General features: G+C 39.0%; 1 protein-coding gene across 2 annotated transcripts; it reads right to left on the reverse strand.

Moving 5' to 3' along the window:
- Positions 1-7,594: 7,594 nt before the first annotated feature.
- Positions 7,595-24,683, reverse strand: PABPC1 (poly(A) binding protein cytoplasmic 1). Of its 2 annotated transcripts, none has more exons than XM_073893052.1 (15): positions 23,956-24,683; positions 20,661-20,854; positions 20,340-20,455; positions 17,919-18,049; positions 16,255-16,349; positions 15,800-15,937; positions 15,512-15,607; positions 12,480-12,752; positions 12,171-12,261; positions 11,050-11,160; positions 10,811-10,965; positions 10,058-10,142; positions 9,471-9,601; positions 8,844-8,937; positions 7,595-8,036 (listed from the first exon to the last, which is right to left on the reverse strand). In XM_073893052.1, exons 1-14 carry the CDS (start codon positions 24,146-24,148, stop codon positions 8,845-8,847), a joined length of 1,902 nt encoding a protein of 633 aa, XP_073749153.1. In that variant the 5' UTR covers positions 24,149-24,683; the 3' UTR covers positions 7,595-8,036; position 8,844. The 2 variants fall into 2 exon arrangements, with proteins under 2 accessions (XP_073749153.1, XP_025726703.1); XM_025870918.2 differs by having other exon boundaries at positions 17,910-18,049; positions 23,956-24,677.
- Between the last annotated feature and the right edge of the window lie 2,425 nt (positions 24,684-27,108).

Genomic DNA, 27,108 nt, shown 5'->3' on the forward strand with positions numbered 1-27,108 from the left:
TGTAGTCATATTTGTGTTTTGTTTTGTTTTGCTTTTGGTGTCCTATCAAAAAATCATTGCCAAGACCAATGTTGAAGAGTTCTTCCTTATGTTTTCTTCTAGGAAGTTTATGTTATCAAGACTTATGTCTAATTTGATCCATTTCAAGTTAATTTCTGTGAGAGGTGTAAGATGGGTCCAGTTTCATTTTTCTGCATATATTATTCAGTTTTCCCAGCACCATTTGTTGAAGAAACTGTCCTTTTACCATTGGATGTTCTTGGATCCCTTATCAAATATTATGACTGTATATGCAGGGGTTAATTCTAGGCTATTTTGTCCTATTAGTCTATATATCTATTTTATACCAATACCATTTGATTATCATAGGTTTGTAGTTTAGTTTGAAATCAGGAAGTATTGGCTCCAGCTTTGTTCTTCTTTCTCAAGATTGCATTGGCTATTTAGGCTTTTTTCTGGTTCCATACAAATTTTAGGGTTTTTTGTTCTATTTCTGTGAAAAATGCCATTGGAATTTTGATAGGGATTGAGTTAAATCTATAGATGGCTTTGGATAGTATGGACATTTCAACAGTATTAATTCTTCTGATCCATAAATACAGGATGTCTATTTGTGTCTTTTTCATTTCTTTTAAAAAAAGTCTTGTGGTAATTGTACAGATCTTTCACTTCCTTGGTTAAATTACTAGGTATTTTATTGGTTTTGATTCTATTGTTAACGGGACAGTTTTATTTTTCAAATATTTCATTATCAGTGTATAGAAATGCAACTGATTTCTGTAGGTCAATTTTATATCTGCAACTTTACTGAATTCATTGATTACTTCCTCCAATTTTTTGGTTGAGTCTTTTGGATTTTCTATATATAAAATTATGTCATCTGAAAACAATGACCATTTTACTTCTTCCTTTCTTTTGAAAAAAAATTTTAAGTAAACTGTACACCCAACATGGATTTTGAACTCATGACCCCAAAATCTAGAGTTGCATGCTCTTTGGATGAGCCAGCCAGGTGCCACTTACCTCTTCCTTTCCAATTTGGATGCCTTTTATTTGTCTTGCCTAATTGCTCTAGCTAGGACTTCTAGTATTATACTGAATAAGAGTGGTGAGAGTAGACATATTTGTCTTGCTTTTTGTCTTAGAGGAAGTTCTCAATTTTTCACTGTTGAATATGTTAGCTGTGGGCTTTTCATTTATGGCTTTTATGTTGAGGTATATTCCTTTTATATTTAATCTGTTGAGGGTTTTTTTTTTTATCATGAAAGGGATATTGTATTTTGTTAAGTGCTTTTTCTGCATCTATTTTGACAACCATGTGATTTTTGTCTTTCATTCTATTAATGGAATGCATTGCATTTATTGATTTCCATATGTTGAAACATCTTTTCATCTCCATGATTAATCCTACTTGCTCATGTTGTTTTCTTTTTTATTTAAATTCAAGTATAATTAATGTGTCTTAGGGAAGGTCTTTTTGCATTGAAATAATAGGGTGGTGTTAGCTTCTCAGACATATATGTCCAAGCCCTTTCCTGGGTTTGGAAAATTCTTAGCTGTTATTTCCTCAAATAATCTCTCTGCCTTCTTTTCCCTCTATTCTCTTTCTGGTACAGCAGTTTTTCTGTTATTTGCCTTCCTGATCGAATTCAATAGCTCCTGTAGCATTTCTTCACTCCTTTTAGATCCTAGTTCTCTCTCCTCTGGAATTGAATTATTTCTATAGTCCTGTTCAACTCATTTATTCTCTTCCATCTTCTCTGTCCTGTTACTGATGCGCTCTAGTGCATTCTTTCATTCATTCATTAAATTCTTGAGCTCTAGAATTCATTGGTTTTTAAGATAATTTTAATCTCTTGGGTAAATAACTCTGTTCATTAATTTTATTCCTGAGTTCATTGGGGTTTTTTTGTAGCTTGTTGAATTTCCTCATAAAAAATTCCTTCACAAAAAATTGTGAATTCTTTATCAGTTAGATCATATTATTCTGGTCCCTTGCATTTCCTGGTGGAGAATTATTCTTTTTGTGAGACTGTATTTTTTTTTTTTTTAAGATTTTATTTATTTGACAGAGACCACAAGCAAGGAGAGCTGCAGGCAGAGGGAGAGGGAGAAGCAGGCTCCTCTCTGAGCAGAGTGCCTAACACAGGACTTGATCCCAGGACCCTGAGATCAGGACCTGAGCAGAAGGCAGATGCTTAACTGACTGAGCCACCCAGGCGCCCCAAATACTCTATTTCCTTCATAGTGTTTGTAGGTGTGTATTTCCGCCTTCACATTTGAAGTAGCAAGCACTTTAACATATTATCTCCTCTTTGGTTCTTAACATTTCAACAGGCTGGCCTTTCGTCTTCCAGATTGTGGTGCTATAGCTCAAGTTTGTGGTTTCTCCCTTAGGCACTGAGCCTAGCCTATTATCTGGGCATCTTCTGTGTCTGCTGGAGCTGGTTCTTGGGATGCACTTGGGAATGCACACAAGGAGCTGACAGCAGAGGTGGGGAGGTATGGGTTTGGTTCTTAAGAGTATTGAAGGTGCCCACAGCCTGATGTGGGAGGACCCCGGTGTGGGGTATTCCCAGAGGTTTGTGGGCAGACTTCCTGTTGAAGTCCTGACAAATACACCTGCTGTTAATGCCCTCTGACCTCATTTGCCTCCTTCCCTTTCTCCTTCCTCCCTACAGGTCACAGAGGTCCTTCCTGAGAAATCTGGGTGCTGCTGAGAGAGAAACAAGTTTGTCTCGCACAGTTGTGGTAGCCAGGCGTCCACTCACCATTTTCACTTTCCATCTCCTCTGCCATAGAGGTGTATTAAAGCCCAGCCCTTGCAGTATCACCCTCTGGAGGCGGGGCTGCCCTGCTTGAGTTCCTCCCTCTCCTTTGCATCCAAACCTGTCTCTACCCTTCTCTGCCCCATTCTGATGGCATGCTGAAATTTCCCCTCTGGAGGCTGGCTTCCACGGGTTCTGTCAATTGGTATCTGCCCAATTTTGCACTCTCCGAGATCTTTTTATCCCCCATCACAGGGGATGGAGCAGGTTCACCAAAGCCCTTGGATCTGTAGCCCTAAGGACCTGTTTATTCGGGGGGGGGGGGGCACAGGTGGACTGGTATGTCCCTTGGGGTAACCTGCAGAGGCACTTTTGCCCAGTTATGGATGTCTAGTTGTCATAAAAGGAGAGAGAAAAGAGGAATGACTTAACATTACCATGATTCTGACATCACTTTGAGACAGTGATCTCTGAGACAAGACAAAAGCTAAGTTTAAATGACAAGAGAAAAAAATTCTTTAAAAAGTTATTATCTATTCATATATTGATAAAGGAAATACACAGAATTCCTATCTGTTGAATTTTTTCAGCGTAAAGGATTAGCAAGAGAAATAAAAGCAAATTAAAGTAAAAGCTAGTAATAGCACTGACTCAAGTCAGGGAGCCTAGAGTTCTAGATTTGGCTTTGCCACTTACGAGCAGTGGGTGTTACTTAACACATACCTAATTTGCTGGAAGTTTCTTCTTTAGCAGCAGCACTTGGCATTGTATCAAACGCGTTTCTTAGAAACTGTTGAGAAAATGTTCATACCTTCCTAATCGGCACAGAAATGCAATACACGGGTCAGAAGGTTAATTTCACAGGTTAAAAAAAAAACTCATGAAAATTAAAAGGTTTTGATTAAATCCATTTACCAATTCCAAGAGAACCTAGAATGGAAATATGAATGAGCTCAAAAAGCCACCACAGGGTTGCTAAAGGAAATGTTTGATATTCCCAAGCAGTCCCTGATGCTCAGAAGGAAAATATTCTGATTTAGAATTTTAAGCTCAGCTTTGTTAAGGACGTCTTTCTTCTAAATAATGACACTTTCCTTTCATTTTTGGGGGGGGGCTGCCCTAAAATGTGTCAAGGGAAAAGCATCTTTGTTTTGGCTTCCTACCACATGCTTTGATAGACCTGGGTCATGCTACCTCACCCCCCAGACTGAAGATAAGCCCAAATACCTGCTTTTTTGGAACTTTTAAAAAAAGTTTATTTCTTAAATAAACAGACTTTTAAAAAGACCGTTTACCCAGAGCCTTGGCATGAACTGTAGAGCCTGTGGGTCTGGATTCAAATTCCAGCTTCACCATCACTTACTATGTGCTTTTGGGCAAATCACTAAGCTTCTCAAAGCTTCAGTTCCCTCTACTGTAAGATGGGAGTGTCCCTCTACTGTAAGATGGGAGTGTATTACTGAATCTCACAGGGTGGTCTTAAGAATAATAGTGCATGTAAAGAATTCACTTGGTAAGTAAACATGCTGTACATGCTCAATATCAGCAGTTAACACTTAACTGATTCAAAAGCAGGCATCTTTCATTATTAGAAAAGATTCCATGACTTTTCATGCCCTGCCCGAAGACTCCCTCCTCTATATCAGCCCGGCACTGCTCGTCAGTGACAAGCTCCATTCCTCATTAGTTCACCATTTTCACTGTCTGCCATAATTATGGTGCCACCAAACTACCAGTGCATCACAGTTGGTATTGTAAATTAAGTCACCAATGTTACTTATAAAAAAATAAAATCTACTCAAATTTAAAAATTGAAAGAACAGGTCTTTAACATTCAATTTAGCATCAGCTCATTCTATATTACAAATCAATGTTATTTTTTTACTTGGGGTGGTACATTGAAAAAAAACCCATAACCATAAATCCATCTGCTCATATGTATCTTATCAACAGTTATTACACAACTTGTGGGAACGCTCCAAAAAAATGAATATTCTTGACATCTAATGTTAAGGGCTTTTTCTCTACAGAAAGAATGTTAGTTTACTAATAAATATCCCATGTTGTTTCAAGTTTTCTGGGGATAATGTCAGTCACAAAGTAGGTAAAGTGCATGTTTTTCTACCTTTGTGGATAAGACCATCTTTTCTTCCCAAGTTGCTATGATTGACAGATTAGACAAAAAGCTAGGATAACACCGAAAATTTGAAATTGGGTTACCCTCTAATTCTGCCATGTAAATGCTTAACACTTGCACCTAGGTGGTTTAAAAAGACTCAGCAACATCTAAATTATCAAAGTGTTAACTAAGACCCCTTAAATCAAACCAATCCGATTGTCTAATTGAAGCGGTTATATTTACGGAAGAGTCTGTATGAAGCCTAGAAAAAGGGCAACAGAAATCCAGTGTAGCTTTGGCATTATCCAAAGGTATGACTGTCCTGACCAGAGACTCAGATATCCTCCTGACCATTTGGTCTCCTACCAGAGTGGTGTGCACCAGATTATTACAGTTTAATGATATTGGCCAGTGTACTGACCCAACTCCACCCGTTTTGCTTCCGACTTCAAACTTCTGATTCACTTTGTTCCCACGAGAACTGTTTTATAGGGATAATGTACTCATTAAACCCAAGTATCCAGGTCCTCTTCAGTCATTTACTCACTGCAAATAAATGATCTGGGACCACGGTTTTATATCAGTAGATTAAGAAAATTTCAAAGTACTCTCCATAGTGTCACTCACTTGGGATCCATTAGTTTGATGGGAAGGTAAGAAGTATAGTTGAAGATGGGATACTATGAAACAAGATACATTACCATGCAAGTCGGGGGCATGTTGAAATGAAGATTCTAGGCTAAAAAGTCTCCAATTAGCCTAGATTATACATCCAGTGTCTACAGAAAAACGCTACCTATGAATCTGAAAACTTCCAAAGCAGCCACGATAGGCTTTAGAAAGATGTACAGTAGCACATCAGCGGTCTTACTCGGTTTCACTTCAAATCCCACATGAAATTAGGTGCTTTAAAATTGTAGATTATGAGCTGTGTCTTTATGATACAACTAGCCTTCATTAATTGTGGTCACTATGTTCTATGAAGTCTTGTTAACAATGTATTGTCAAATATTGAATTATTGCTCTTCGGGGAAATAGGTACCTGTAAGCCAGCCATATTTTCATCAGTAATACCTTTTTTTTTTTTTTAATATCCTTTTATGTGTTCCTGCTTAAAGACACCTTATTTAATATATAGTTAACCTTGAACTAATAGCCAACAGCTCTGTAACTTATGCCTGAATGAAGCTCGTCTACCTTCCTGAACTTAGGGACACCAGACAGCACCTAAGCAGAGCAATTTAAACAGCACAATCACCAAGCAGCACAAAAATACCAAGAACATGGCAGTAGACAGACCTCAAAAAGGAGACTTGTTTGTGGTATGAAAACTGAAAAAAGGTTAGCAGGCTTATTTGACTTCAGCTGGGAACGTGTTTCAACTCAAATTTTCACTGCCATGTTGGCAAATGACTGTAAAGCCATGTAAACAGATTTTTGGGCTATAAGTAATTTTTGCTGAGTAGATGAATTTGCAAATGTATGATCAAGTGACCAACTGTAATTTTTTTTCCTAGTTCCTACAAGCAGATCATAAAGGTCTACTTAACACTTTTGTTAGTTCCTCTCAAGTCATGGAAAGTTTGCTACAAGAACAGATGGGGATGATAGATCTTCTCACACAAGAAATCCCAACTATACAGTGTATAAAGCAAGCTACTACTGTCTATGCAAATCGTATCTGCTACTTTAGATTTTGGAATGTGTGGAATTTTACAGATACAGCTTCTAAGGTGTCTCAAAGTGTCTTCCTTTAATGTCTCAAAGCTTGAACCATTCTGTATTCAAATTTGAAAAATGGTATTTACTTTTCTGCCTTAAAGCATCAAAAAAAACTTTCATGGTGACTAAGAGAAACTGTTTTAAGTATTCTGTCAGCCTCTTAGAGGGTGAGTCTATGGTCAGACAAAATATAAAGAATTAGAATGCCTACTGGGTGTAGTAGTTAAGCCAAAGGGGTATGTGGGGGTTAACACATACGTCTTGAGTTTCAAGAGAAGCAGCTGAGATGAAAAGCATTAAAAGCTTCATCATGCAGAGAAGGACACTGTCATAGTCATGGTTTGATTTGGATTCACTATTTGCTCCTCAAGAGCTGGTGTGAAATAATTTTAGCACAGTCTTAGATAATCAGATGTTCAACTCAGAAAGCTTAACTTTGCTAGTAGCATATGTGGAGAATGGAATAGAAATTAAAACTAGACCATTCGCGAAAAGTGTATTCTAACTGCCAATGGTATTTTTTTCTAAATCCATCTTCTAGAGGTAGAACCCCAAAAACTGATTTTTCACAAGTACTTTAGGGGACAAGGTATTAGTTGATGATTGTGACTTCATTTCCTATCAAATTAAAGACCTTTTAAAAAATGAGGCTTAAAACTAATCCTAACTTTAGGAGCCAGTGCTATTACTGTTTCACACCATATAATGAGGGATTAAGCTAATTAACTTCCAGCTTAGAAACCTTAATATAATCAAACTGGCATCATCTCAAAAAATGTTAAATACAGATATACCTTGTTTCAAGAATTCACATGGAAATCTAAATTCAGAAGACAAATTGGAGACATTCTTGTGCCCCTTTTCCATAAAACTGATACTCTTGAAATTCACCTTTTTCATTGAAGAGGTTCTGCCAATTCCAGCTTATCACCTATTTGTGCAAAACCAATTACAAAGAGAAATGAAAGAGCGTAACATCACTGGGCACTGTTTAAGGAATTTTTATTAAAGCAAGAATTTTATAATCCAAATTACGTTTCCTTGCTCAGTTATCAATTCTGTTATTTAAAACAGAAGTGACATTCTGAGCTATTCCACAGTAAAGAATTACAAAATTAAAGAAAGGAATGCTTTAAATTTTTGTACTTTGCTGAAAATTCTTTTTCCCAGGGTCTATAAAACATTAATTTGTTTTTATATTTTACTATTTTTTTTTGTTTTTGTTTTTAAATCAATAAGTAATCTAGGACTAGCATTATGTTTGCTAGACCTGGCATTTGCTCGGTACATAAGGTTCAAAGTTTCCTTTCCTTTTTTTATTTATTTTATATTTTGCAATGTTTTTTTTCCATAATGTTTAAGTTTTTCGATGTTTAGATATTTTTCTTCGGTGAAGCACGAGTTTCCTTTCGTGGTCCCTGATCAATCTGTGAATGCAGGGAGAAAAAAAATGTAAATCAAACTCGCTAAGAGGTTAGAATTTAATGATTCTAACTGCTAAAAATAATCATTACATAAAGTGATAGAGCTGCTAGTTATTACTACACTGGCAATTGTACTACAATATATAAACGTATCAAACATAACACTGCAAATTTAAAGTGTATAGCACGCAAATGGCCAAGTACCAACAACAAAACAAGATGACCAATGCTGGCACTTGTCAGTAGCAAATTTAAAGCCCATGGCCAAATTCAGTCTGCAGCCTGTTTCTTGTAAAGTTCTACCGGCACATAGACACAACTATTCATTTATGTAATGTCTATGAGTTCTTTCACACTAAAACTGTAGTAATTACAACATAGACAACATGGCCCACAAATCCTAAAATATTTCCTATCTGGTCCTTTACAGAAAAGCTTTGCCCCGTCTCTGGTCTGGGCTACACAGCTACGTTACCCCATTTCTTGGAAGTAATGAAGAATAAGAGTACAGGCCCTGGGCAACTGTCAGTATTGCAACCCAAGGAAAGGTATAAGCTATGAAAGTCCTGGGCGAATAACTACCCAAAAAGCCAAGCCCATTTAATAGAAATTACAATAAAAACGTTTGAAGGTGCCTGGATTTCAAAATTCAAGTCAAAATGAGGCTAAGAGGTAAAATTTTTTTTAGTTTCTATTTCTACCTCTCTTTGAAAAGTTAGCAATAAATTAATGGTAAAATGAATTTTTTGTAAAATATGCTCAAACTGGTAAAAACAAGCTTAAACCAATAAACCCAGGAGGAACACTCACTTTAAACAGTTGGAACACCAGTGGCACTGTTCACTGCTTTCTGGGCAGCCTCTTTAGCTTGGTGGGCTTGTAGTACGGCTACAGCTTCATCAACCTATAACAACACACTGGCTCTAAAAAGGGGTAACTGGAAGAATTCCAAATTCACAACAACATATAAATGTCCAACAAAGGCAAACTAAACTCCTTTCCTCATGCAAGTGGAAAGAACTGCTTTCAAAAAAAAAAAAAAAAAACCCATTTCAACTGTATCCATATCCTTTGGGGTTCCACTGCACCACTATTCCAGAATTATGAACCCTCTTGCACTTCTTCCTCTCACCAAAACTCCCCCCAAAGTTGAGAGACAATGGCAGACATCTCTCTCCTCACTAAGCAGCACGACAGCACAGACGCTGGAGGTGAAACCAAGCTCTGCCCTTGCCTAGCTGTGTGAACACAGGGCACATTTTCACCCCCCGATTACTTGTTTCCCCATCTATATTACAAAATGGGGATAACAGCACCGTGGGTGGTGGTGATTAGAATTTATAAAACTCAGAACTGTACGTGATTTATACAAGCTTCTGCAAAAAGCCCTGGAATACATAGTATGAGGCTGTTAGATAAATGACAAATTTAAATTACTTTAGAACGGAGAGACTCTGGAGACTCAAGCATATGAAGAAGTTCTGAATTATCAATCTCCAACAACATGCCAGTGATTTTACCAGCAAGAGTAGGGTGCATGGCTTGAATTAGAGGAAAGAGCCGTTCACCTAGGAACAAAAACATACACAATTCCTTCAGTCGGAAGTGTAAAAGCATCCACCATTAACCATTATTAGAACTAGGGTGAAGAACCTGACTTTTGTATATGCAAATAGATGCTAACCCCAAACCCACCATTTTGATAGTTAAAAACCGCTTAAGATCTACCACAAGGCAATGAAGTTATTAATTCTGTGCTTGACGTTTTTTTTTTTCCATTTACTTCAAATTCCCTCCTCCAAAAATGTAGTGGGATCCATGGCAAATAATGCTCTATTATCCTAGTCATCAAAAGCGAAGTATTTAATTAAAAGCCTGGAACACTACTAAGAAGTTTAGCAGATATGCCAATTCAGACCAATCCTGCAACCTTAGGCCTACTTTTGTACCTAAAAATGATAGCTAAGTATCTTCCCCCTTTTCTAGCCTCTCTGTAACTGACTAGGTGGGACAAAGGCACTTACCCAACATTTGCTTTTGCTCTTGAGGAGGGGCAGATGCCAACATGGAAGCAGTCAAAGGCTCCTGACCTTGTACATGAACAGCAGGCTAGAAAAAAATAGGAATTTTTGTAAGTTTAAAGTACAGAAGTAAGGGTGTCTGGGTGGTTCAGTCAGGCATCCAACTCTTGATTTCAACTCAGGACCTGATCTCAGGGTGGTGAGATTGAGCCCTGTGTCAGGTTCCGTGCTCAGGAGGGAGACTGTTTGGGATTTGCTCCCTCCCTCTCCCCACCTCAAATTTTTAAAAAAAATTCTTTTAAGTCCAGAAGTAATGGCACATACTCACTAGAAAAAATATCACTAAATGATGAAGACTGCGCTCTAAACATTAATAGGAGAAGCCGAGTCCATCAGAAGTACAGACCAAGGCAGTCTTTTCTACCCAGAGTATTCTTTTGAGCTCTACTATTATGTTCATGACAGTTTTGGTCTCGGGGTCAAAAAAAGAGGGTGAGCTAAGCTTCACGAACTATATTTCACCCTTTCTTCCTTACAACTATGCTTAAAAAAGTTCTCAAAGCACACAAATAATTCAGGGTAAGGAATGCTCAATGCCTGTCTTATTCCCACAGTATAAGACAGTTTTATGTATGGTCAATTAATGGGATAATCAATTAGCAAAATGTTCTAGATAGCTTCAGCTCTCATAATTGTCTTTAGCTTCTTTGACTGCAACCAAGGACTGCCATCTTTATACAGAAATTAAAGGCCTACCTGCTGCATGGTAACCTGTGGCTGTGCATTAAGATGCTGTTGAGGATTGCGGACTCCCGCAGCGTACTTATACTGTGGAACGGTGCGGACAGCAGGTGCAGCCGCGGCAGCGGCCGCCGCAGGACGTGGCCCCATCGTCTGTGTTGATGTGTTAGCTAAAAAACAAACACGGGGTTTTGTACTTTTACCTTGCTTTTTCAAACTGGAAATCAATTTTTACAGAAAGCGTTAAGACTTACCAACACGCTGTGTCGACATGACTCGTGGAACCTGTGAAGAAGCTGGTCTCATGGTACTAAATGGTGGTCTAGGAGCGGCTGGGCGGATAGCACCGGGCATATTTTGGAATGCTACATTTAGAGATACAAGAACACACATTAACTGGGAAAAAACGCACTGGAAGTGTTCAATGCTTTGTTAGAGCTGAGATTTGAACAAAGAACGAAGAGTGACTAAATGCAAATATCGTGTTTTAAAAGCGAAGTCTCTCACCTGCCATTTCCCCAGACTTCCCAGATCAGAGAAAATGAATACATAAAAATAATTCATTCAGAAGAACAAGGGCTTACTATCTGAACATGACACACAAACCTGGTTCCAAGTGCTCCTGCAACAGAGCACTGGGCCACAAGACAAGGCTAAAAATGCCAGGACTCTGATCCTCACACATGGAGCAAGATTTTTTAAAACGACTGTCTAACCAAATATGAAATTAAGAGTTGGATCCATTCCCAAACTTATAAAAGAAAATCAAACCAGCATGGAAATTACTGTCTCAATAAGATAGGAAGGGTGAGGCATTTTAGGATTCTTCTTAAAAAATACTAGGATCCCGGTGGGAGGGATGAGATGGCTGGGTGATAGACACTGGGGAGGGTATGTGCTATGGTGAGCGCTGTGAATTGTGTTAAGACTGTTGAATCACAGACCTGTACCTCTGAAATAAATAATACATTATATGTTAGAAAAAAAAGATAGCAGGAAGGGAAAAATGAAGGGGGGGAATCAGAGGGGGAGACAAAGCATGAGAGACTACGGACTCTGAGAAACAAACTGAGGGGTCTCGAGGGGAGGGGGGTGGGTTAGCTTGGTGATGGGTATTAAAGAGGGCATGTTCTGCATGGAGCACTGGATGTTATATGCAAACAATGAATCATAGAACACTACATCAAAAACTAATGATGTAATGTATGGTGATTAACATAATAAAGAAAAAAATACTAGGATCCCCAAAATGAACACCCATAAGCCTAAATTATGAAAAGCAACAGTCAATATAATGTTGAGATATAACACTAATCGATCTCACATATTTTTAGTCCAAATAATTCACAACCTTAATTAAAAACAAAAGGCTTACGATGAGGTCTGGCACCCTGAGCAGTCCAGCGAGGACTTGGTCTTAGTTGAGCAATTTGGCTAGGAGGATAGTATGCAGCACGGTTCTGAGTCTGCAGAAAGCAAACAGACGTATCATGTAAAGAAAAAAAGCAATACTGCAGCTAGCTATATACTCTGAGAACATTCAGCAAGTCCTTACACTCAAAGCATTTTTTCAAGTTTAATCACAATTCACATGTTCCAATCTTAGGCCTTTATGTAGGGCACAGACACTAAAAATGACCAAATGAAAATCTGTATAAGGTTTTTATTCTCTTCTGAAACGTACCTGTGGGATAGCTGCCATGAAGTAACCTGAAGGAGGTGCTGGCTGGTAGGGGTTGATTACAGGATTGGGCACAGCTCTTACACTTGCCATTCTCTGCATATACTGGTTAGTGAGGTGAGCCTGGCGCTCTTCTTTGCGCTGAGCTAAAGCTACATACAATGGCTTGGTGGCCACAATTCTACCATTCATTTCTGTAACTGCTTTTGTGGCTTCTTCTGGAGAGGAGAAACATACAAAACCAAACCCTTTGCTGCGACCACCCTCCATCATAACCTATTAAAAGACAAAAAAAAAAAAAGTTAATTCAATGACAGAATGAGGTTCTGAGAGCATTACTATTACAATTACAGCTACTGACTCAAATAAGTAAACACTGTTAATGCTTTCTTTTTCCACAATTTTTCCTTAATACCTAAATATTAAGCGCAAGCTACACACATGCATCTCAGCCAAGCAAGAGAAAGTAAAGAGGTAGACACAAGACAGCAAATGTACTAAGATTTTAGATTGTCAACAGAATATTAAGGTTTAAGTAATCTCAATGATACAACCAAGACCCCTACTAGAATTTTAGCAATTCAAGTTGACAAGGTGCTTTACTATTCTTTGGTAGGGAAGGGGGAGCAGCTGAATCTTAGAACATCCAAATTTCAAAATAAAAATTTCATATTCAAGACCAAAAGGGCCATAAATACCGGCCCGGAGGAAGCTTTCAAATACTGAAAAGATCTTCTAAAGGAGCAATGAGGAGATGCAAAGAACTCCTCACTAGCCCTGCAATATACATACATAAGCATGTTCTACAACTACATTCAACGGTATATGGTAGCACAGGACATACAGGAAACAGTCCAATGACCTCACTTAAGTCAAAACAAAACACCAAAAACCAACCAAAAAACAAAAAGAAAACTCAGCTCATGGTTGCTGGAGGCAGAGAGAGGTGAGCAGGGGAAATCAATGAAGAGGTTTTAAAAGTACAAACTCCCAGCTATAAATTAAATCCTGGGAATGCAATTCTGTTAACTATGTATAGTGATGGATTATGATCATTTCACAACATATACAACACAAACCTCATTATGTTATACACCTGAATATGTCAATTGTACCTAAAACTAGACCCTAAAACATATCCACCCATGCAGTTGTGGGAATTTAGTGTTAAAGTTAACATTTTAAAATAACACAGAAAAAATGGACTTTACATTATACAGTACACAATACGTTGAGACAACCGAGAAGAATTAAGTCACATTTCTTATTCATAATCACACTGAAAAATCAAACTGTCAAACAGATTCTGAATCTGAACATAAAATGCAAAAATATGGGGAAAGATGACAAAAAACCCCCAAAGCCCTAAGTTAAAGACCGGGAGAGAATATCTGCAATATAAACAAAAGGACTGACATAAAAGTCTCTCCAATCAATAAAAAGACAACCTATCTAATATAAAAATATGCAAACAAGCAAAACTAGTCTACATATGAAAGGCAGGTCACCACTGGAGAAGATGTATACCACTTTCTACTAAATTGACAAGACTAGCAAGAATTTGTCCAGCCTTTTGGGACAATTTGGTTGTATCATTTTTAAATATACCCACTAACCAGCTATTTTAATTCTAGAACTTTAGAAAAACTGGCATTTTTGCAAAGATATATGTTTATTAGAATGGTGGGTCTAACAGTGGAAACACACAAAGCAACCCAAATGTTTATCAATACAGGTTACAGTAAAATAAGTTATGGTATATCCATACAATGAATACTCAGCCTTTAGCAAAAAAAAAAAAAAAAAAAAAAAGCCTGAAACGAATGTATGTATCTAGACCTACTGTTAAGTAAAACTGCAAGTCACAGAATCTGTATAGTACGATTCTGGTCTTCTAAAAATTGTTTATACAACTACAATAAGCATTTGGAGAAGGACACCCAAATGGGAGATGGAGGAGGAAATCACCTTTCACTTTTTACCTTTCTGCTTTGATATTTTTTCTCAGCAAGCATTATTAACACAGGACCTCTTCCTCCAGAATAAACTCTTGCCAAATTTTCACATCCTTACCACCAAGGAGTGATACTATGATCCACAAAGGACTTTAAAAACTGATGCATAATATTCAACTTCAACAACTTTCAGGAAACACACTAAGGGTAAAGACACCCAGGAGTAAATTCTAGCATAGTCCAAGTACTCAAAGCATAGGCTAAAACACAAGGTAACCCCATCTCTTCATTTTTATTTCTATTTATCTAGCATGCCCCTAACATTTCCTATCACAGAAGCTTCCTTGATCAATGAAGTAGCCAGGAAAAGATGAGTAGGAAGCTCAGCCACGAGGTCTTTCCAGAGCACTGAATTTTAATTTTTCCTGTACTCTTGAGAATCTGACTAAAGTTTTAGACACTCCTCCCGTATCCCAAAATACATATGCACAAAGCTTTACATACAGAGCAATTCTTGGACCATGGACATCAGAAAAAAACACCTGGAACAGAGGTTCTTAAATCAAATTCCCAGAATTCAGAATAGAATTGTACTGCTGTAATTCTTCATTTCTGATTCCAAGTGAAAGAAAATCTATCTTTACTGCTAGGGCACTTGAAGTTTGATTCCCCAGAATGAATTGTGTAAGTGAATATAAATTTGCCCGGTAACAATTATAGTTCCCTAATAAGTTGCCACTTTTAACCAAGAAAATAGCTGAAAAGAGTAGACAATGCATATTATGTGAGGATCAATCACTAACTATGGTCAATGAATGCAGCCTTCCTCAGGAAGAATTCAGAACTCATCCCCTGCAAAAAATAAACCATCAAGGCTACAACATCTACTTCAAATCTGAATGTCTGTGAACAATGAGGCAAAAACCTGATTTCCAAAAAAGGAAAAAAAAAAAAAAACACCTATGTGACTATTCATTTTACAAAATAAGAAAAATACTCTGGCATATTAATGTGAAATTTACATATGCATTATCAATGGGCATGGATTTTCCCCAAATCTTAAAATACCATATGCTTTACCTTTGCACTAGTGATTGTACCAAAAGGAGAAAACTCTTTCCGGAGACGTTCATCATCAATACCATCATCAAGATTTTTCACATAAAGGTTAACACCCTAAAAAAATGAAAAGGAAACTGTAGAAAAAGAAAACCACAGTGGTACTTAAGCACAGTTCCTAGTATTTTTATCCCATGTTTCTTCTCCTTTCTCCCTCACAAACCCTCCAGTTACCTGGCAGTAACTGAAATGAACGTAAAATAGGTTTCCTCATCCCTGTCTTACTTTGCTTGTCAATTAAAAATGAACCTGGTATCTGGTGATCCTATCTTGCTTCATCTGTTCGAATTTGCGCTTAAGTTCCGTCTGCCGTTCCACTTTTTTCTGAGCTCGACCAACGTAAATTTGTTTTCCATTGAGCTCCTTTCCATTCATCTCATCCACAGCCTTACAGAAATCAGAGAAATTTTAATTACTAATTTGCAATAGAGAAATTCATTTCTTTAACAATCAAGAAAATGTGTTAGGTTATGAAAGCTAAAAATGGACCCTTCATAAAAACTCAGCTTCAATGTTTTGGGAATATAAATTCCCAATTTATACCCCCAAAACTAATACATAAAATGCAAGTAATTCAAAAGAATACGTGTAAGATAGCCAATGTAAGGCATGTACATTTCAGTATAACAGCAAAGAAACCTATCTCCCTTATTATAAAATACAGGAAATTCACACTATCTTTAGTTAGTATATTTGAGTCTTACTTTCTGTGCATCTTCATGCCTTTCGAAGCTTACAAATCCAAAACCTTTGGATTTTCCACTTTCATCAGTCATTACTTTCACACTTAAGGCAGGTCCTAAAAAAATTTTTTAAATGATTCAAAGGTATTCCACACAACATTTAGTTTATACATTTTAAATTTCGACAAACAAAAACAAAGCCATGAAAAAAATAAAAATTAAAAAATAGTCCCCTCAAAGACCTTGTATTTCTAAGAAGCTAAGTACGCTATTCCCTGAACCACTTCTCAAGAGGTACATGTTTTAGACAATTGTGAAGGATGAAATTTTATTCTTAGTTCAAAACAGATTTGTTTTTAGCCAACAATTTAATTTTTTGACATCAGAATTAAGAAATAAGATTTTCTTAACCCTTGGCCCATTTGACTTTCAATTCAGAGTGGAGGGAATACAGGGTTTGACCCTTGGCAAAACAAAGTATTACTTGGAGGAAGTAGCACATATTTGAAGACACATGCCCCAATCCTCCCAAGTGAAAAAGACACTTAACTGAGGTGGGTATTATCTCAGGTAGGTGGGGCCAGAAAAGGTTAAAAAGCACATTTGATTACAGAGAATATGAAAGATGTATGGGCATAGGTAGATTGTTTCTTTTGAATGTACCTCTGGTCCTAAAGCTGTACTTCCAATCTCTATGAGAAATAGCCAAAAAAATATCTGACAAATTTACATACTGGTGGTCACCTCACATAGCATTACTCATTTGGGATCATTAATAATATTCATCTTTAGAAACAGCTTCTAATTAAAAAAGACAGATGAAATATACAAAAACCAGTCACTAAAGAGAGTTTGGAGTAAGATGCAAGACACAATTTATCTTTCTGTGAAAGGACAAGTTTTTTGCTAAAGGAATAGAGGGTTCAATGTGGCATGCTAGATCGGCAATAAGGTATTAGATTTCCTAATTCTGTATCATTTGAGGTGCTCAAAAAAAAAAACCACCTATTTAATAAGTTCAACAAATGATAAGGGAAAAGCAAATCACCTGCAAAAGCGTTCAATTTAAAGTTCATCTTCTCATCAGTTACAGCTATCTAAAGTGAGGCTGGTTACACTTCACTGATTTAAAATTTAATTAAGTTAATTTGAAATGCAAGGAACAAATTAAGATCCCATGGATTCAGAAGGCCATCCCAAGGAGATATCACGGGAATCAGGATCTCTGGCTTTGTCTTTGAATGTCATTGTTTCAAATTGCTCAAACATGAGGCTTTTAAGACTGGCCAAATACCCTAAAGCTGGCCAGCTTTCCTGTCCCATAACTAAAGACTGCATTCCAACCCAAGTTGGCTGTGTCATGTGCATGCCTCTGATGGGATGGGATCTGTAAGTGCATAAATCCAGCACAATTTCTTACTGTAGCATAACCTTTTAAAATCTGTTCCAATTAGGCAGTCACACCTTACTGTGCTAATACAACACTATTAACCTTTATTTATATACTACTTTGTAGTATAATGGACTATTGGTAGTTTAATCCAGATAATGACAATTATTTTTAAATACCGTGTTAAGTTTCATTTCATTCACTTTAGTATAAAGTATTAGCCAAAACTAATGTTGAGCAATTACTCAGAACTTTTGAGTGTAAAAATTTAATTCAGACACATTACCAAACTTGCCAAAGAGATCCTTAAGGCGCTCATCATCCATATCTTCTCCAAAATTCTTGATGTAAACATTGGTGAACTCTTTTGCCCTAGCTCCGAGTTCTGCTTCTCGTTCTTTACGAGACTTAAATCGTCCAACAAATCTAATAAAATATGTAAGGACTATAAAATTAGGTTCTATTTTATTAAGTTCAGATTAATTAAGCCTGATGGTTGATTTTGTAATTGTTACTGATAATTTCAGAATCTCGAATAAAGAGCCCAGTAAAAACAAGTGCCTGAAGTGAAAAAAGGGAAGCATAAAATAAGAACAAACCTCTTAACTACAAGAAAAAAAGAAGCATTTTTCTTCATACACACTTCCCTCCCTTCCTTCTAGCTAACCCAGGGTTAGAGATCATGCCTATCAATATAAATGAGTGGGAGTAACACACGAACCATGCCAAGGAAAAGACATAAAAGCTTTCATCGTTGCTATTTCAAAGTGGCCCTTGCACATCGTTTGTGATCTCCTAAAATAGAAATTTAAACTTCTGAATTCTGTACTCTAACACATAACAGCTTGGCAAATTTTCTTTGCAGCATTATCAACTAAATGTTTTAAAAATTTAGTTTTCCCCTAACATAAAAGTAGTACATGTCACTAAAGGATATTGTAATAGACAATAATGTAAAAAACCATCTTCCATGATACCACCCAAATCATGACCGACTTTCCCTAAGTCTTTTTGTTTTAATGCAGATACCTGTGATTTTATTCTTTAACCTTCCCCACCCCACCCATACTGTGGTGCTTCTCCATGCTATTAGCTTTACAAACGTTATCAATAGGAACATACTATTCCATTGTGGATATCACAACTTTATGCTTTTGTTCATAATGCTGGAACTTAAGGAGCCTTTCTGTTATATGTTCTTACAATAGAGTTGCAGAAATCATGATAGTTCAAAAGGCATAGAAATGACCTTAACTTTATATATACAAACTGTTTCCAAAAGGGTTATACTATTTTATACAGTAAGTTAAGTCTTTAATAATCTAGACCCCCACCAATGCTGGACCTTCTTCCCCCGCCCCCCAAACATGTTGATAGACAAACTGTAAGATATTTTCATCTTGTAATACTAACGATGCTAAATATTTCTCTCATTTAAAGATGTACTATTTCAAAAAAAAAAAAAAAAAAGGATGTACTACTTCTAACAATTAGCATTTGTAAACATTGCTCACATTGAGGAACTGCTGATTTCTTACACTCATCTGGGTTCTTTACACATTACAAAGTCTTTCCTTAATCATGCAGTGACATAAATTCAAATAGGTAACACTATGTGCATAATGATCCCTTCATGTACAGATTGACCACAGCACTTAATGAAGTGATTTATAAGAACCACACCTTAAGAGTGATGCAGTGGAGTTGTTAGAACAACCAATCCCAACTCCAATGATTTATAAGATGACCTTATAGCTGAATTTGTCCAGATAATTAAACAAAATCCACTGGCACTAATGATAAAAGTTTGAGATTTCTTTGGGCTCATAAATTCTTAATTTTATAACCTGCAGCAGAAATAGTCTCAGAGGTTTTATCAGTGCCATTATATAAAAAGTTTGCAACTTTCAAAAAAAGTTTATCTCAAGATAGGTTAATGATGGAAGATTTCTGGTTTAATTCTACTTTACTTTTAAATGGGTGAAGGAAGGTGAAAAGGTAAAACCAACAACAACTCCTTCAATAAACTGTAGTAGTGGGATGCCTGGGTGGCTCAGTTGGTTAAGCGTCTGCCTTCCGCTCAGGTCATGATCCCAGGGTTCGGGGATTGAGTCCCACATCGGGCTCCTTGCTTGGCAGAAAGCCTGCTTCTCCCTCTACCTGCTCTGCCTGCCGCTCCCCCTGCTTCTGCTCTCTCTCTCTGACAAAAAAAATAAGGAAAATCTTTAAAATAAATAAAATATAGTACTATGGCCAAGAAAAGAGCCAACTTAGATTCTGAATTTAGACCACTGGGTTTGTATCCCAGCCCATCTGCTGAACCAGCATGTAAATACATTTAGCCTCAGTTTCCTCAAATGTAAAATGGGTCAATGACTACATCAGGAATTATGATTAAGTTTCTGTCTAGATTCCTAGTTTTTCAACTATGCACTTATTCTGAAAAAACTTTGTATCTCAGTATACTTATCTTCTTTTTCTTTTTGACTTGAATGTTGACCAATTGTATTAATTCACTGTTATTCGTATGTTACAACAAACAAGGAGAAAACACAATGATAAAATCTACCAAGATGTGATAAAATCTACCAAGATGTGGTTTATTATTTTCACTCCAGCTGAATCTCTTTAAGAGCACAAATATATTAACTTGTAAAATGAACTGATTCGGACTATTAAAAACAGATTTGAAATATGATTAACTATTTATACTTACACTTTGCGATCATTTAGAAGCATCCCATTCATTTTTTCAATAGCTCTTTCAGCTGCTTCCTGTGTCTCAAAATGTACAAATCCATAACCTTTGGAACCATTTTCATCACAAACCACCTAGGGAAAAACGGATACCAATTTTTCATTACTAGCTATTGATTTAGCATTTTTTCCAGTGTCCAGAGAGAACTTGTCAGCCTCCTAGCCTAGGTATTTGGGAAATAAAACTACCCATTAAACACACAGCATGGTTGATCTTTTAAGGAATAAACTACAAGAAGGTAAAACACTATAAATGTTTACCTGTCACATTTTTGCTTACCTTACATGAAAGGATGTTACCAAAAGCAGAAAATGTATCATACAGTGCTTTATTATCAATGGATTTGTCCAAATTTTTAATGAATATGTTGCCCACTCCACTTTTGCGAAGTGATGGATCACGCTGAGACCACATGATGCGTACTGGCTTGCCCTTTATAACATCAAAATTCATGGTGTCCAAAGCACGCTCCGCTGCAAGGAAGACATGTTCAGAGTATTACTTCAAAACATTTATAGGCCACTAAAAATTATATAAATTATTATGGGGAAAGTGGTTGGGCATACAGTCCCTCTACCTCTTTAAATTTCAAGATTGCTGGACCTTACCTCACACTAGTCTAGATTTAAATTGTATAATGCTAAAAAAGACAACAATTACCAGAAATCTCAAATTTCCCATGTTAACAGATGACATATCACCAATAAATCATCTTTTCCTTTAACTATCATAAATTTAAAATCCCCTTTTGGTTCCTAGTCAACATAAAATCAAGATACCCCCCCCCATACAATTTGCTTAATGAGCAATATAAAAGACATTAAGTAATTGTAAATTATCCAGACTTAAGAGCTTTTAGATTTTAAGCATTTTAACTTCTTCCCTTATTACTTGTCAAAATCGATCTTTTTATTGCTTACCACAGCCAATATTCTACAAAAATTAGTCCATTTAAAAATAAATAGATAAAAGTCCCTGGATTTTGGGAGCTGGGTGATTTCAGTGACTCATGGCACAACTTCCTATTACTATGTAAAAAAAAAAAAAGTTATATCCATTCGGATCAAGATTTTAATCAGGCCCTCAAAAACTTAATGTGAGGTTGGGCATACTTAGCTGTATTATGAATACAGAAATTCTGCAGTACCAGGTCTACAATATTCACAATTCACTCATTAAAGCTTTCTTGACATATAAAACCAATTTTATGTTCAGTCATTGATTTAAGAACTGATCATTTAATCAATTATTTCTGGACAGTGCTAGAAAATTTCAAAATCTACCCTACGATTTCAGAGTCTATGAAGGATTGAATTATGTGCATCTCTACCATGAAGCACTTATTAAATAGAGACTTCCCATGGAAAAATACATTCTTAAGTAAAAAACATTAGTACTAAGAGGGAAAAAGCATAGTCCATTTGAAGTCCTGGAACGCCAATTTCCACAAATTCCATGCCAATGTAACTGTAAAGTTATTGAGAGGACAAATTTTCCGGCCACTTCTTTTTATAAATGAAAGCTCCAGTTTCTAGAAGATAGTGACAATCAGCTGTCAGCTCATTATCAATTGACCACACCTACTCAGCTCCCCTAGTTTTTTAGCTGACTTTGCCTGAGCGTCTTTTGAATGAGTCACCTCTTTCCTGTTAAATTGGAAACTGGTCACTTTCAGGAGCTATTCTACGAGTCCATCAATATTGCAGTAAATAGGTAAAGAGAAAACCACTGAAAAAAGTATTTGGAAAGACGGTAATTTGTACATATAGAAACCAAACAAATCTAATATGAAAAAAATGCTATCTTCTTTTGAGCAGTTACAGAACTGGTCTACTGGTATAGACTGAGAATACATACAGTGTACTGTAACCATGGTAACCCGAAGTTCAACTTTTCAAATCACAAGAAATTTTAAAAATTGGGTTTTGTTTTAAAATTGTTAAGCTTTCTTGGAAAGAATTAACAGCCACTTCCAAAAGTTACATTTTATGGTCTTTAGGATTTGTTCAAGTTTTCTGTCAACTTCAGATTATGATTACCTGTCCCAAAGTTATCTTCCCTAATCTTTATCTCTCATTCAGTGGTAAATCTCGTCCAGAGTTGGGAAAAAATACGGAGTGACATTTGGAGCCACTGCTTACAGAGCAAAAGGGCAGGAAACCTGCAGTGCAGTTTTACAACTTCTAGCTCTGTGTCAATCAACAGTAGTATGCCTACCCCAAATCTCGGTATTAACTTTACCTAGTGAAAAGCTATCATTAAGTAACTTCAGTTCTAGTGAACTAGAATTAAGTTTGAGTGAACTTAATTAAAAATTTAAAACTAGATTCCTTATATTCTATGTTGACATGTACTCAAGCAGCTTGGGGAAAAAAGCAAAATTGGGCCATAAAATTGAGTGAATCTGACCTTCGGTAGTCAACTGATCCAAATATAAAAGAAAATCCTGGCAACTCATCATGCCACATATCTGTTTGCCAAATTTTGCTTTTTTGTGAACTGTTTAACTTCAAAATAAAAAGATAAGGTTAGCCACATTTTTTTCCTCCATGAATTTCAAACTTACTGTTATTTTGTTCAATTCCCCATGATGTACGGATATTCTCGACCACTTTAAAAATTAAAGAAACCTTTACTACTTGAATGCCATTAAGTATAATGGTCCAGTCCACACTACACTCGAAGTTTGCAGCCAAAATTGGTGAATACTTTTTTTTTTTTTAAGGAAAACCTCTCAAAAGCACAGAACTATTTCAGAAGGGAAAAAAATATTCTGAATTACCAGTATTACGAATCTAATTTGGGAAAAAAAAAAAACTGAAATAATCTACACTGCCTGAGAAAACAGTGTATTTCAAAAGGGTCATCCTCCGCATCCTCTGCTCCCACCACCCTGCTGTTAGTATTGGTGAGAAACGCCTGAACTCGGGGAAAACCCCAAATGCGCGTCTCACTGGTGATTTACATTTCTAGAGCCATCGGTTACTGACAAGTTATTAAGAATGCAATCAGAAACCTGAGGACCACCACATCACGAAATTAACTTTATTCTAAGGCCCTGTGGCTCCCCCAGGCGATTGGGCCAGTAGCAGAAACAGGCCTCGGGCCTGTGAGGTTACAGGGTTCAACACGTGGTATTTTTCGAGCACCGAATCGCACTTCCTCCGCGTCCTGGGGCGCCGGCAAGAGCCCGGGGTGGTGGGAGCGCCTCCACCTTTACCAGAGAAAGGGGCTCGGCTCCCGACGCCCCAGAATCCCGCGGCTACTGGCGGGAGCGCGGTGTAAGAACCCAATCTCACCCACCCTCCCGGCGCGTCATCACCCTAAAGTTTGAGAGCGGCTGAGGCCGAGAAAATGGTCGCAAAGGAGGAAGTGGCCAGGCGTGCCGCTGCCGGCAGCGCGGGTCCCCGCGGGCACGAGGAGCAGGGGTCCCGGGGCCTGAGCCTCTCCCCGCCGGCCCTGAGGGGGTGACATGCCCTCCCGCCCCCTCCCCCGGGCCCGCCGGCCTAGCCCGCCCGCCGCCGCCTGCGCCTCATGGCCGCCTGCCCTCCCGCCCGCCGGGCCCGGCTCTCACCGTCCGCCGGCTGCTGGAAGTTCACATACGCGTAGCCCAAGGAGCGGCGGGTGATCATGTCCCTGCAGACCCGGATGGAGAGGATGGGCCCGGCCGGGCTGAACTTCTCGTAGAGCATCGCCTCGGTCACGTCGGGGTGTAGGTCCCCCACGTAGAGCGAGGCCATGGGATAGCTGGGGGCGCTGGGGTTCATCTCGGCACGGCTGCCCGCAGGGCCACAGGCCGCGACCTTTCCGTGAGAGGAGGAGAGCGAGTGCTGGGGCCGGGGGCCGGAGCCGGGGGGAGGGGAGCGGGGGCAAGCGCAGAGGGACAAAAATCAACCGGAATCGAAAACTACTCAACGGCCGCAGAACGGGGTCGATCGGCTGCCGCTAGCTGCTGGCTGTTGGCTGCCGGCTGGGAAACGAGGGTGGCGGTGTCGGGTCCGGGCAGCGGGAAGGCCTCGGTCTCTTGGTTCCTTCTTGGAGCTGCTGCGGGGCCGCGGGCGGGCGGGTCGGTCGGTCTCGGCTGCTTCACCGGGTTATTTTATAAAAGAGGAAGAAAAAAAAATAAAAGTCTCCGGCGGGGGAGACGCGGATTTTTTGTAAATTTTTTTTGGGTTTTTTAAAAGATTTTTTTAGATTTTTTTTGGATTTTTTTAATAATAAATGTGTGTTCCGAGCCCGGAGCACACACTCCGCACTCTCAGCACTAACCGCCGGGGAGAAGGGGAAGCACCGCCTCCTGCACCCTCTACTTATACCCCCCGCCGCACTCGCCCCGCCCCCGCGCGTCTGACGCCAGGGCCCTACGCGAGCGTCAGCGCCGGAGGAGGAGGAGAAAAGGAGGCGAGGGGGAGGAGGGAAGAGAAAACAGGAGGAGGAAAGAGCAGAGAGGAAGGGAGAGGTGGCGGCCGCGGCTGCTGCGGGTGTGGGGGTGGGGCTGGGGCGGAGGGGCGGGGCTTCTGCGCACGCGCCGCGGCCGGGGGCGGGGCCTGCGCTGCATTGGGCTCGTGGGGGAGGGGAGGGCTGGCTCGAGGGTGGATCTCAGAGGAGTCGGGTGGGACGGCCTCTCCTTCCACACACCCCGCCCCCCCCACCCCCGGAGAAGCGTTAACCCGTCACTGCGGCGGTGGGCGGTGCGCGGGGCTTCCGGGTTCCTCCGCGCTAACCACCCCCCACGTGCACGGCCGCCCGGGCCTCTTTCCGCCTCGGCCAGCCCTGCTCTACTCGCCGCCCCGGCCACCGGTAGGCTGGTGTGATCCCTTCCAGGCCCAGTTTCCGAAATGTGCGTGAAAGGAACCGGGGTTGGCTCCCTTTTCTCCTACCCGGACCGCACTACGACTCCCAGCGGGCAGCGCCGCCACGCGCGTCGGCCGCAGAAGCGGTGCCTGCTGGGAGCTGGAGTCCCCAACGGCCGCGGCGCTCGCTGACCCCAACTGGCCGCAGGTCCTGGCCGCCCGCTCGGAGACCCCCAACCGTCCTGGGGCTGGACCCCGGTAGCCGCCCCGCGGTGCTTCCAATAGAAGGGGGGAGGGGAAGGTGTGCTTCTCGTCCGCTCGTTTCCGAGCCCTGCACTCTCCTCGGTCTCCACCGGACGCTGTCGTTAGTCAAAGTGACTAATTTGGGAAAGCTGTTTCGGGGTCTTTGTCCGCTTCCCATTTTAAAGTATCGTGATCACTGTTAACTTAAGCTGCTAGGTTGCAATCTTTGATTCGTGCTATTTCTACTTGAGAGTTCTTTGAGGTAGAAAACAGGACTCAAAAAATGTTTTTCTTTTAAAGTATGAGTCTCACAGTCGTACATAGCACCACAGAACTGCAAGCAGGCAAAATTAGATTCAGTGCAGTACTACAAATGTTTAAAACAATTTTATACATTAGTGTGGACTTCAATAGAAATTCTAAATTTAGTAAATTGATGGCCGTTAAAAAAATAACCAGTTTATCGGAATGACATTAAGTCAACATACAAATCCCCACTTTAAAATAGTAATGTGCTTTACAGTTTTTAAACACTTTCATAAACATCCTATCATTCGTTCCCTACAGCTATTTTGTGTGGGTGGTGGAGCACGTAATAATAATTTTATTTTACTGTTAAGGGAACAGTCTCAAGCTAAATGATTGCCCAGTTCATTCTTTAATTCAATAAACTTTAATGCATGCCAGATACATTGCCAGGTGTGGACTGGGTGCTTTATTGTCATTTAATTAAAATTTAAACCAGCAGAATCCCACATAAGTGCCATTTTGCCCCCATCTTGGTAGGAAAAAGGTAATATTTTTGAAAAACATACTGCCTCATCAGCTTTATTAGGCAAAAGAGCAAAACTTTGGATTGTGCATTAGGAAGACACGTCTATTACTAAGTGATAAATCACCACTCTATTAGAACTCTGGTTAAATATCAATCCATCAATATATTTATTGAATGCCTACCAAGTGGAGAATACTGTAAGTAAGGAAGATAAATGACAGAAAAAAATTCCTGTCCTCAAGAGGCTTATGATGAGCTCTCTGGTAATCATAAATATCAGCATTAATATCAGTACAATCAACATCCAATCCTAGCATTTTATCTGGCTGTGACAATATTCTATTAGATTCTATATTTTAAAAAATAAGAGAGTGGAAATTCCATTATTATACTTTGAAATAAAATGATTTCATTTTCATATTTTTATTAAGTTACAGCTAATATGAGAAAACAGAGGTAAAAGAAGAGGTGTACTCAATAAAGGAGAGTGAAGGGAGATCAACTCCAATAACTTGGAAATTAGACTACAGCAAGAATTAAAACTATCCATCAAAAAAGCCAAAATCTTGCCATTTGCAATGACGTGAATGGAACTATGCTAAGCGAAATAAGTCAATCAGAGAAAGACATGTATCATATGATCTCACTGACATGAGGAATTCTTAAGCTCAGGAAACAAACTGAGGGTTGCTGGAGTGGTGGTGGGTGGGAGGGATGGGGTGGCTGGGTGATAGACATTGGGGAGGGTATGTGCTATGGTGAGCGCTGTGAATTGTGTAAGACTGATGACTCACAAACTTGTACCTCTGAAATAAATAATATATGTTAAAAAAAAAATAGGAAGGGAAAAATGAGGGGGGGGAATGGGAGGGGGAGATGAACCATGAGAGACTATGGACTCTGAGAAACAAACTGG

Source organism: Callorhinus ursinus, unplaced genomic scaffold, assembly GCF_003265705.2.
Source record: "Callorhinus ursinus isolate GAN/ISIS: 27379988/994484 unplaced genomic scaffold, GSC_fseal_2.0 scaffold5, whole genome shotgun sequence".
NCBI lineage: Eukaryota > Metazoa > Chordata > Mammalia > Carnivora > Otariidae > Callorhinus > Callorhinus ursinus.